Source organism: Microcaecilia unicolor, chromosome 3, assembly GCF_901765095.1.
Source record: "Microcaecilia unicolor chromosome 3, aMicUni1.1, whole genome shotgun sequence".
NCBI lineage: Eukaryota > Metazoa > Chordata > Amphibia > Gymnophiona > Siphonopidae > Microcaecilia > Microcaecilia unicolor.
The window spans coordinates 433,768,030-433,781,279 of NC_044033.1; the positions used below are offsets into that span (position 1 = coordinate 433,768,030).

The 13,250-nt window shown below is 44.0% G+C and overlaps 1 protein-coding gene across 2 annotated transcripts in view; it reads right to left on the reverse strand.

Moving 5' to 3' along the window:
• Positions 1-13,250, reverse strand: part of HPCAL1 (hippocalcin like 1) — a 291,452-nt gene that overhangs the window by 23,081 nt on the left and 255,121 nt on the right. For both annotated transcript variants that reach the window (XM_030198871.1, XM_030198870.1), the window contains one exon: positions 12,060-12,458. In XM_030198871.1, coding sequence (XP_030054731.1) covers positions 12,060-12,437 — 378 coding nt within the window. In that variant the 5' untranslated portion in view covers positions 12,438-12,458. The remainder of the gene's footprint in view (positions 1-12,059; positions 12,459-13,250) is intronic.

Sequence of the window (13,250 nt, forward strand, 5' to 3'; positions counted from 1 at the left end):
ACTCAGCCTAGAGCTTTGTTATTAAAACCGGAGACGGTAACGCTTGAGAGCATTTGGACTGCTCTCCAACAACTAGACACCAAGCTGACTAATTCAACTGAAGAGATCGCCACATTAGTGAGTACTATTGAAATATTTTCTAAATCTTTAGATGGAATTAAAAAAGAATCAAATAACCAAATGACTGAGCTTAAGTAAGAGGTAAAAAAAACTACAAGAATTTTCCACGACTATAAAAGTTAAAAACCTGATTCACAGAAAAATAGAACAGATGGAAAACTATAATCGGAAGACTAAACCTACGTTTTTTAAATTTTCCTAAATCCTTGGGGATCAGTCCTCTGGATGCATTTAAGAAATACCTTGAAGTTTTGAAATATTCTTCTGAACATATTCCTGCAATTAATCAAATATACTATATTCCAAATAAAAAAAATGGATGCAGATTTGGATGTGAATACTCAAATACAAAGAAAAGACCTAGAAAATTTGAATGTGACTGAAATGTTAGAACTTTCTATGTCAGAAAGTTCTGAGTGTATGACTAATTGTTTCCTTCGTATTTGAACAAGATTTAGAAGCGGTTAAACACTTATTCTTCAGAAATTCTCAATCCTTATTCTATGGTGAACGTATATGGATTTAACCAGACAAACTCAGGATAGAAGAAGAGCTTTTCTTGCTATTAGGAAGGATGTTTTGGCACTAGGTGCTTCATTTTATCTTAATTATCCTTGTAAATGTGTAATAAAATATCTAGATCTTAAATATATCTTTTTCTATCCAGAACAATTAAGAACTTTTGTAGAATCTAAGAAATTAGTAACAACTTGACGTCTGAGATTAAGATTTATAAGGTCTGAGCAAAAATGTGCAAAGCAATATCCACTTATGAACCTATCCCTAAGTTTTTCTCCTGAAATTCCTCCCTTATTTTCGTGGTCTAAAGAAGATTAATAATGTTTTTTTTTATTATCCTTTTTCCTTAACTGCTGTTAAAATACAGAAAATATATGTCTGTTTTGCTTAACAAGTATTTACTTGTAAAATAAACTATAATTTTGCAAAAGAAAAAAAAAAAAAAAAAAAAGAAAAATGTGTGCTTACTCCCACCCAGGCATGTTTTTTTTCAGTTCACCCACAAAAATCTAGCAGCAGCGAGAATAACCTCCTTGCAGTGGTTCTATCTATTTTGGGAAGTTATGATGAGCTTAACTCAGTCTGCCTCATTGCAATATTTTATTTCTCACAAAGAACAATCTTCATGAACACAGCAACTGAGTATTTAGAGCAAACGAGATCTATTTAGTCATACTGTCACAGGCAAAATTAAAACCAAATGCCATGGAAAGGTTGCCTATTATATCTGAGGAAGAAACTAGTCCGTTTCTCTGGATAAAAAGGTTCCTTAGCAAAAAGAATGGTGATACAGCTGAATAGGAGCACCTTTTCTGTATCTGAGCTGCTGCAGTATGTTAATGAATTATCACTGCTACTACTTTCAAGTGTTATTGTTTAAGAAGCCAATTCAGTCCTCCTGTTTTAGTTATGGTCACTACATCATCATGTTCACGGGGGGGGGGGGGGGGGGGGGGTTGCAAGACAGGGTATTAGCCCTCATTTTAACAGTATTCAATCTCAGTCAAGCACCTCTCCTCAAAACAACATGGAAAAATTAATTCTTACCTGATTTCCATTAGTCCAAACAGATCAATCCAGAGACTTGTGGGTTGTGTCCCTCTACCAGCAGGTGGAGATAGAGAGAACCTCCGAGGTTTGCTATATGTGGACTTGTGCAGCCAGCTGAACCTCAGTATGAACGATACCAAAGCAGTGGAATGGAAACAATAGAAAACTCTCCTGACATTGTCAGACCACTTGCCCAACATACTTCCACCACTTCTATTTTATAATCAAACGAAGGAACATTCAGAACGGAAACCCGAAAAAAACTAACCAACCACAACAAAACCGCAGACAGTACACCCGGGGGGGGGGGGGGGGGGGGGGGGGGGGGTGTCTCTGGATTGATCTGTTGGGACTAATAGAAAGAAATTTATCAGGTAAAAATTAATTTTTCCTTCCATGGCGTCCCACAGATCAATCCAGAGACTTGGGGGATGTACCCAAGCAGTCCTCAAGTAGGGCGGGACACCCCCAACCCGGCAGAAATCACAGACAAGCCATACACCGCATCTTGACGAGCTTCCACATCCACCCAATAATGACGAGTGAATGTATGGAGCGAAGCCCATGTAGCTGCCCCGCAGATATCTTCCAGAGAAACCAAACGGGACTCTGCACAGGAGGAAGCTTGAGCTCGCATAGAATGAGCACGAACTTGCAAAGGGGCTTGCTTGCCCAATGCCATGTATGCCGAAGAGAAGGCCTCCCGCGACCAACAGGCTATGGTGTCCTTGGACGCCATACGACCCTTCTTACTCACTCCAAAAAGGACGAAGAGATGGTCACAAAGACAAAATTCATTCATCACCTCCAAATACCTGAGAAGAGCCCGTCTCATGTCGAGGCAGCAAAGAGCCTGGAATTGCTCAGGGTAATCTTCCCGGCGGAAGGCCGGCAAATGCAGGGACTGTCCCAAGTGGAAACGAGAAACCACCTTGGGCAAAAACAAAGAAACTGTCCTGATCGATACACCCCCGCCTCCATAAAACGCAGGAAGGGGTCTCTGTAAGAACGGGTCTGCAACTCTGAAATTCTCCGAGCGGAAGTAATGGCTACTAGGAAAATCACCTTCAAGGTGAGATCCTTAATCGTAATCCCCAATAAGGGTTCGAAAGGAGAATGCTGAAGTGCTTTTAGAAGTAGATTAAGGTTCCAGGGTGGCAGAACTGGCACGTGAGGAGGGCGCGAATGATTTACGCCCCTCAAGAAACTAACCACATCCAGGTGGGAGGCAATGGACGCCTCTGAAGCCAGCCTCTAAAACATGCCAGAGCTGCCACCTGCACCTTAAGAGAACTCAACGAGAGTGATTTTTGTACAGCCTCCTGAAGAAACAAGAGGATAACTGATACCGAAGCCGCTGACATTGCCAAACTCGCACACCACGAATCGAAGGTACGCCACACCCCTAGCATAAGCTATTGAGGTGGATCTTTTCCAAGACTACAGCATCGTAGCAATAACCATGTCCGGATAGCCATTTCTTCTCAACCTTGCCCTTACAAGGGCCAATTCTAACTTGTAGCCGTCTCTGATGTCTCCAACTTACAATCCTGAGGGTCCTTGAGCGCCGTCCCACCCTCCACATGGACAGTGGTTTTCTTAGTGACCGCTGTGATTAAGGAATCCACTGTAGGGACCTTTAGCAAGTCTAAGTCAGGAGCAGGTAGCGCGTAAAGACACGACATACAGTGGGGGAAATAAGTATTTGATCCCTTGCTGATTTTGTAAGTTTGCCCACTGACAAAGACATGAGCAGCCCATAATTGAAGGGTAGGTTATTGGTAACAGTGAGAGATAGCACATCACAAATTAAATCCGGAAAATCACATTGTGGAAAGTATATGAATTTATTTGCATTCTGCAGAGGGAAATAAGTATTTAATCCCTCTGGCAAACAAGACCTAATACTTGGTGGCAAAACCCTTGTTGGCAAGCACAGCGGTCAGACGTCTTCTGTAGTTGATGATGAGGTTTGCACACATGTCAGGAGGAATTTTGGTCCACTCCTCTTTGCAGATCATCTCTAAATCATTAAGAGTTCTGGGCTGTCGCTTGGCAACTCGCAGCTTCAGCTCCCTCCATAAGTTTTCAATGGGATTAAGGTCTGGTGACTGGCTAGGCCACTCCATGACCCTAATGTGCTTCTTCCTGAGCCACTCCTTTGTTGCCTTGGCTGTATGTTTTGGGTCATTGTCGTGCTGGAAGACCCAGCCACGACCCATTTTTAAGGCCCTGGCGGAGGGAAGGAGGTTGTCACTCAGAATTGTACGGTACATGGCCCCATCCATTCTCCCATTGATGCGGTGAAGTAGTCCTGTGCCCTTAGCAGAGAAACACCCCCAAAACATAACATTTCCACCTCCATGCTTGACAGTGGGGACGGTGTTCTTTGGGTCATAGGCAGCATTTCTCTTCCTCCAAACACGGCGAGTTGAGTTCATGCCAAAGAGCTCAATTTTTGTCTCATCTGACCACAGCACCTTCTCCCAATCACTCTCGGCATCATCCAGGTGTTCACTGGCAAACTTCAGATGGGCCGTCACATGTGCCTTCCGGAGCAGGGGGACCTTGCGGGCACTGCAGGATTGCAATCCGTTATGTCGTAATGTGTTACCAATGGTTTTCGTGGTGACATTGGTCCCAGCTGCCTTGAGATCATTGACAAGTTCCCCCCTTGTAGTTGTAGGCTGATTTCTAACCTTCCTCATGATCAAGGATACCCCACGAGGTGAGATTTTGCGTGGAGCCCCAGATCTTTGTCGATTGACAGTCATTTTGTACTTCTTCCATTTTCTTACTATGGCACCAACAGTTGTCTCCTTCTCGCCCAGCGTCTTACTGATGGTTTTGTAGCCCATTCCAGCCTTGTGCAGGTGTATGATCTTGTCCCTGACATCCTTAGACAGCTCCTTGCTCTTGGCCATTTTGTAGAGGTTAGAGTCTGACTGATTCACTGAGTCTGTGGACAGGTGTCTTTCATACAGGTGACCATTGCCGACAGCTGTCTGTCATGCAGGTAACGAGTTGATTTGGAGCATCTACCTGGTCTGTAGGGGCCAGATCTCTTACTGGTTGGTGGGGGATCAAATACTTATTGCCCTCTGCAGAATGCAAATAAATTCATATACTTTCCACAATGTGATTTTCCGGATTTAATTTGTGATGTGCTATCTCTCACTGTTACCAATAACCTACCCTTCAATTATGGGCTGCTCATGTCTTTGTCAGTGGGCAAACTTACAAAATCAGCAAGGGATCAAATACTTATTTCCCCCACTGTAGCTCTAAGCAACCTTAAGCCCACTGTCCGGCGTATCCCACTGCGCTGAAATAAGGATCTTCATGGCCTCATGCACATGAAAGGAACGAGGTGAACATTTGGTGCCAGACATAATAGAGGGCACCGGACCTGTTCCCCCTGACGATTCAGGGGCGAAATGGCCAAAACCTCAAAAACCCTATCAGGGAGGGAAGCTCTTCCCTGTGAAAAATGTGGGCAGCCATCAGATCATCCCCCTCCTCAGAGGGCAGGGTGACCTCATCTGCCAAATCCAAAAGATTCTGAGGGAGAGCATGGAGACAAAACCAGGCAATCTGTGTCAGATAGCTCCTCGGGATCCAAAATCTCCACCCAGGGATGTTTTGGCAGGAAAGACTGAGAGGCTGCAGCAACCGAAGTTTGGTTAGGAAGAGATGGGGCTGCCTGAAGAGAAGCTCCTGACTTCCTCAAAAGAAAGTCATTGTGCATTAATAGAACAAAATCCAAGGAAAAAGGAACTGCAAGGGACTCCCCTGCTCTCTGTACATTGCTTCCCTCCATCAGAGCATGTGCCAGAGAAGCGCGCTGCGCCTCTTGTCTATCAACTACCACGTGCGGAGTGGGTTGCGCCTGAGAGGAAAAAATGGCGCCCGCCAACGCGCACTGCACTAACTGCCCTGAGGAAACCGCCTAAACTATTCCCTGCGCTTCCGACTCTCCGGACGCCTGAGGGGAACTCCTGTCACGCTGAACACCCGCTGCGGGCTGACGGCGGCAGGACTCACACTCCCCCGATGCTGTTCTCCGGCCCCCACACCGGGAGCAGCGCTTAGCCACCTCAGAAGGCACTGACATGCTCCACAAACGCCTGCCCTAAAAACTGACTCGGCAGAACGTCTAGTTCCTCCATACAATCAAACAAAAACAAAGTCTCTTACCTTTTTTTTTTTTTAGTCAGGAGAGAAAGGAAACACCCGATCAGGCCAACAGCCCCTGGTGACGGAGGAAAGGTAGGGGGAGACCGGGAGGGACCTGGCACCACCAGGTGTACACCAGAAGCTAAAAACAGTCACTCAACCCCTGACTGTGCTCAGGGCTGTCGAGAGGGGGGGGGGGGGGGGGCGGCACCGCAGTCCCCGATCTCACCCACCCTCGGCTCCATCGACAGTCCGCCACTGGGCTGGGCCCCCCGCATTGAAAGCATCACAGCGCCTCACCTGTCAACTCGGTCGTGACTGAAAGCGCAGCCAGCAGTGGCAGATTGAATTCGTTTCCCTTCGGGCATTCCCTCCCTGTGTCCCGCCCTCGTCTGACGCAACTTCCGCGAGGGTGGGACACAAGGAGGGAAGGCCCGAAGGGAGGTGAATCCGATCTGCCGCTGCTGGTTGCGCTTTCAGTCATAGAGCGAGGTGACAGGTGAAGCGCTGTGATGATTTCAACGCAGGGGGCCCGGCCCGGGGGTGGGTGGGGACTGTGGCGTGGTGGCCTGGGGGGGGGGGGGGGGGCGGCGGCGATGACAACCTCGGGGGTGGGGCCCCGGGTGAGGCCTTGCTCTGGTCTCTCATAAGTACATAAGTATTGCCATACTGGGAAAGACCAAAGGTCCATCAAGCCCAGCATCCTGTTTCCAACAGTGACCAATCCAGATCACAAATACCTGGCAAGATCCCAAAAAGTACAAAACATTTCATACTGCTTATCCCAGAAATAGTGGATTTTCCCCAAGTCCATTTAATAACGGTCTATGGACGTTTCCTTTAGGAAGCCGTCCAAACCTTTTTTAAACTACGCTAAGCTAACCGCCTTTACCACATTCTCTGCCAACGAATTCCAGAGTTTAATTACACGTGGAGTGAAGAAAAAGTTTCTCCGATTCGTTTTAAATTTACTACATTGTAGCTTCATCGCATGCTCCCTACTCCTAGTATTTTTGGAAAGCGTGAACAGACGCTTCACATCTACCCGTTCAACGCCACTCATTTTATAGACCTCTATCATATCTCCCCTGAGCCACCTGTTCTCCAAGCTGAAGAGCCCTAGCCGCTTTAGCCTTTCCTCATAGGGAAGTCGTCCCATCCCCTTTATCATTTTCGTCGCCCTTCTCTGCACCTTTTCTAATTCCACTATATCTTTTTTGAGATACGGCAACCAGAATTGAACACAATATTCGAGGTACGGTCGCACCATGGAGCGATACAAAGGCATTATAACATCCACATTTTTGTTTTCCATTCCTTTCCTAATAATATCTAACATTCTATTTGCTTTCTTAGCCGCAGGAGCACACTGAGCAGAAGGTTTCAACGTATCATCCACGACGACACCTAGATCCCTTTCTTGGTCCGTGACTCCTAACGTGGAACCTTGCATGATATAGCTATAATTCGGGTTTCTCTTTCCCACATGCATCACTTTGCATTTGCTCACATTAAACATCATCTGCCATTTAGACACCCAGTTTCCCAGTCTCATAAGGTCCTCTTGTAATTTTTCACAATCCTCCCGCAATTTAACCACTTTGAATAACTTTGTGTTATCAGCAAATTTAATTACCTCACTAGTTACTCCCATCTCTAGGTCATTTATAAATATGTTAAAAAGCAGCGGTCCCAGCACAGACCCCTGGGGAACCCCACTAACTACCCTTCTCCATTGAGAATAATGACCATTTAACCCTACTCTCTGTTTTCTATCTTTTAACCAGTTTTTAATCCACAACAGAACACTACCTCCTATCCCATGACTCTCCAATTTCCTCTGGAGTCTTTCATGAGGTACTTTGTCAAACGCCTTCTGAAAATTCAGATACACAATAACAACCGGCTCCCCTTTATCCACATGTTTGTTCACCCCTTCAAAGAAATGTAGTAGATTGGTGAGGCAAGATTTCCCTTCACTAAATCCATGTTGATTGTCTCAATGCATGCTTTTGAATATGCTCTGTAATTTTCTTCTTTATAATAGTCTCTACCATTTTGCCCGGCACTGACATCAGACTCACCGGTCTATAATTTCCCGGATCTCCTCTGGAACCTTTTTTAAAAATCGGCGTTACATTGGCCACCCTCCAGTCTTCCGGTACCACACTCGATTTTAAGGATAAATTACATATTTCTAACAATAGCTCTGCAAGCTCATTTTTCAGTTCTATCAGTACTCTGGGATGAATACCATCCGGTCCAGATTTGCTACTCTTCAGTTTGTAGAACTGCTCCATTACATCCTCCAGGTTTACAGAGAATTCATTAACTTTCTCCGACTCGTCAGCTTCGAATACCATTTCCGGCACCGGTATCACTCCCAAATCTTCCTTGGTGAAGACAAAAGCAAAGAATTCATTTACTCTCTCCGCTACGGCTTTGTCTTCCCTGATTGCCCCTTTTAATCCTCGGTCATCTAGCGGTCCAACCGATTCTTTTGCCGGCTTACTGCTTTTAATATACCTAAAAAATTTTTTACTATGTGTTTTTGCCTCCAACACAATCTTTTTTTCGAAGTCCCTCTTAGCCTTCCTTATCAGCGCTTTGCATTTGACTTTACATTCCTTATGCCGTTTCTTATTATTTTCAGTCGGTTCCTTCTTCCATTTTCTGAAGGATTTTCTTTCAGCTCTAATAGCTTCCTTCACCTCACTTTTTAACAACGCCGGCTGTCGTTTGGTCTTCCATCCTCCTTTTTTAATACGCGGAATATATCTGGCCTGGGCTTCCAGGATGACTGTGCTAAACTAGGCCCAAGGTATACCAGTAGCCAGATCAAACCAGAGCTGCACAGAGATGTCCCTCCACCTGCTAGATAAGAGAGAAATACTGAGGTTCAGCTGGCTGCATGGGTCCACAAAAAGCAAACCTCGGAGGTTCTCTCTACCTCCACAAGTCTCTGGATTGATCTGTGGGATGCCATGGAAGGAAATGATTTACACTAGAGTTGCATGGAACAGAACTTTCACCCATCCCCAATGGAATCTAACCCATACCCACCCGTACCTGCTAAGATCCATTCCATCCCCACAATTAATCTCCTCCATCTCCACCCATACCTGCAGGAGTTGATGCTATTATTGACTTGCCCGCAGCTCTGCTTCCCCTAAAACCCAACAGCCTACTGTCATTTCTTGGATGGCATTTACTGTTTAACCAATGAGTGTTCCAAGCTTCAGTCTGGTGTTCCAGCTGCCTCTCTGGGCATTCCAAGCCTCGTTCTGGTGCTCCAACTGCCTCTGTAAATTCCAAGCCTCATTCTGGTACTCCAATTGCCTGTCATAGTACATTCCAAGCCTCATTCTGGAGTCAGATTTTGACAACACTCCCGCAGAAATCCCATGGCAACTTATTCCAACCTCGTGAGAATCCTGCAATCCCTAATTCCTGTGCAGCTCTCTAATTTATACTTCTTAAGGCATTAGGGGGTGGGTGTACATACATAGGGTTACTACATGGCTCCAGAAAAAGGAGGACACTGATCCAGTCTGTGTTTTGCTTCCATTGAAAGCAATGGAAGTAAAACCCAGACTGGCTCAATCCGTCCTCCTTTTTCTGAAGCCATATGGTAACCCTATTTTAACATACATAACACATGAAAGCAGTTAAAATTCTACCTATTTTACTGGGCAGATTAGATTTTGTCTTTTACATAAGAGACTGCTTATGTTGGAATGTCAGGAAGTACTTTTTACAAAAAGAATGGTGGATGCCTGGAATGTCCTCCCATGGGAGATGAAAACAGTATGGAATTCAAGAATGTGTGGGATAAACGCAAAGAATTCCTATATAGAAGGTGAATGGAATAAAAACAAAACTTAGCTGTGCTTAGGCAGCAAATATAGTAGTTGAGAAGTAAGGCTAGTGCTGGGCAGACTTCTAGTCAGTCCCAATTGTGGATAGACAGATCTCATTGGGCTGGAGCGAGCTTTGCCTGGCACTAGCTTAATTTTCAGCTACTGGAGTTGCCTTTGGACTTACAGTCTATACCCTGAAAATGGCCAAGGACAGGCTAACTCCTGTGGTCATCGACGAACCTGGAAATTCAATGCTGGGGGCGTATCCAGTCACCAACACTGAATTTCCGGCTTTTTTGGGGGGCGCCACAAACATAGCCAGTTAAACAGATATTCATTGGCTGATCGGCTGTTATAGCGGCCAAAAACAGATCTGCTATTTATGCAGGTCTATTTGGCCGCTAAACTTAACTGGTCAGCCGATGAAAATTGGTGGTAACTGGTTATGTTAAGCAATTTAGCCACTGACCGGGATATTCAGCAGGAGATTGCCGGTTATCTCCCGCTGAATATCAGTGGCTAGCTGGCTTGAGGGTATTTAACCAGCCAGGTGTCGCTCCTGGCCGGTTAAATACTTTTGAATATCAGCTGGTCTGAGTTTATTTTGTTGGGTAGATTGGATGGACCTGTTATCTACTATGTTACAATGTAGAAAATTATCTATATACATTATATTCAAAATGCTGTAGGTATAGGATGTAGGATATTATAAAAGCATTAAAAATATGGTATGCTAGAGTTAGTCTCAAGATCACAGAAGCGTACGTTTCAATTCCATGTATCCCAGTCATAGGATCTGTAGACCAACATCTTACACTATAGCAAGCTTTATCTGTGTTCTCAAAAAATGTCTGCATTATCACTGAATGATTGGTGGTCTGATGTATGCCTTGTGTGTAAGTATGAAGAAGTTGATGCTATAAAAAAAAAGTGCTATATTCCACTGAAAGGTTTGGGCCCCGATGGACAAGTTTTGTTCATTGGTTTCAGCATAATTATCTGTTCTGTGCTCTCAATTTGAGGAGTTGTGTTCCGAGGGGTCTGATTTATGGGGTGAAAGGGGGTGACTTCTTTGTTATTCAAATTTCATAAACGCGTTTAAAAGTGTAATAAGTCACTTCTGGGATAGTGTTTCACTATCTTTTAGTGTTTAGTGGCTCCCTTGTGCCACACATCTGTTCCCATTCCCACGCCTGATTTGCTTACTGAATGTTCAGCAATATCTTAGAAACCTTTAATACCTAAAATCAGGACTAGTTAACATTTCATGTGTCAAGTGTTATGGAATCAGAAGAAAATAGCTGAAAACCTCATTTTCAAGGAGGGTTCCCTCCCTCCCCCCCACACATTTTAGTCTCAGTCCTCTCATCCTATCCCCAGCATTCTTTGCTTAGCTTGTCCCCCTTCCTCCGTGCTCTGTCCAATGTGTGTCTTTCCACCTCCCAGGCTCTGGCTAGGGTCTCATGCTCTCTGCTAGTCTACCCCAATCTTCTGCCCATAAAACCTCTCATCCCCTACAAGAGCCAGCAGCCTCAACATACCTCTCTTTCACAAAAACAACGGGGGCTTGGCTATCCCAATATCATAACCCCCTAAAAAACATGGTAAGTGCAGTATCCTCTTGATCTCCCAAGTTCATTTCTTCTCCCTGCTTCTCACCCAGTCTCTTATATTCTCTGCCATCACCATTTCTGGCTCTCAAATCCCATCCTCTCTCTGTGTTTCTATCAAACCTCTCCCTTTCCATCTTTCACACCTCTAGCACTACATTCTCACCACCATCTCTATACCGCCCCAAAACCATTTTGAGATTTTAGAACTCTGCTCTTATCGATGGCAACAGCAGCATTTTGAAAATGGAACAGAAACATGTGGCTATCAAGTCACAAATTAGGTACCCCTACCTTAGATCTCTCCTAACTGACAAGATATTTTCATCTCTGCATTGGTCTTCATCCAATAAAACAAATGTCACTAGCTATGTGAGTTTGTTCCTTTTTAGGGGACTAGGCTTAATTGTGCAGTTACAGTATAAAATTAAACCATGAGTTTCCACCTGTACGTGCCAGGGGTGGGTAACCATGGTCCTTGAGGTCCACAACCCAGCTGGGTTTTTAAGGTTTCCACCATGAATATGCATGAGATCAATTTGTATACAATGGAAGCAGTACATGCAAATCAATCTCATGCATATTTATGGTGGAAATCTTGAACACCCGACTGTGTTGTGGCCCTTGAAGACAATGGCTGCCCACCCTTACTGCAGACCGTCAATATCTTGAGGAATACACCAGTGTCAAGATTTCTTAAAAAGGAATAAAAAAAAATTCTTACTTGCACAATTTCTAGCATTTCACCACGACTTATGTAGCCATTCCCATCAAGGTCATACATGCTAAATGCCCACTTCAGCTTCTGTTCAAGCTTTCCTCGGGAAGTAACGCTCAATGCAATTATAAACTCCCGGAAGTCAATAGTCCCATCACCATTGGTATCAAAAGTGCGAAACACATGCTCTGCAAACTTTGAGGCATCTCCATAAGGGAAGAAATTTGCATATATCTTTTTGAATTCTTCTACAGTTAAATGGCCAGTTGGGCAATCTTTCAGAAAGCCTTTATACCACTCTTGGAGCTCATGGTCTGTGAATTCGGTGTTTTCTCTAAGGTCCTGCAGCACCTCAGGACGGAGCTTGCTGTTCTGCTTCCCCATCCTGCTCTTCGGAATTAAAATCTGAAAAGTGAAATTACACTTTGTTAATAGTGTTTTCTAACAGCCCTGTAATCATTCTCTCAGATAATTAACACCGTCCATTTCTGAACATTCTGAAGTGCCCTGGTGTCACTAAAAGGTTGCCTTGTTCTGCAGAACATATTTGTAGTAATTAGTTACATAAATACTAGTCATTTGGGGTTATTTGAAGGGTCTATGGAATAAACAGAAGATTTATTAGTGTCTTATATTTGCATGCTTAGGGTCCTTGTTGACATGTTGAGCCCTCTTCTGCGTGTGGACTATGGATTGATATTAGAATGGTATTTATAGTTTTTGGGGTTTTTTTTTTTTTACATAAACCAAAATACTAAAAATAATTTTATCTGTTTACATTTAGAATTTTCAGGGATTCTTACTGACCTCAGCCATACTCACTGAGAGCAAGAAAGAAATGTGTTTTAGCATTGCACTGTTAATGTGAGCTACAGTCCAACTACAATGTCAACACAACAGTAACAATAAAAGCTCTTTCATTACCTACCATAGTACTGCACTAATTCTATCCTGAAGATAATTAGAGGCTCTGGCAGAAAGAGCCAAGATAATTGAAAGCTTTTAAACAGTATATCAAAATATCAATGAATCATCTTGCATGTTAGAATCAAAAGGATAATAACCTTACTTAGAATCCTTTATGGCTTTCATCTCCAAGTTACGGGTGTGTGCATCAAAATCAACCAAATGAAATACATGATGCAGGTTTTTTTTTTGCAGCTAATAAAGCATTAGAGAAGTTTGAACAATGAGAAT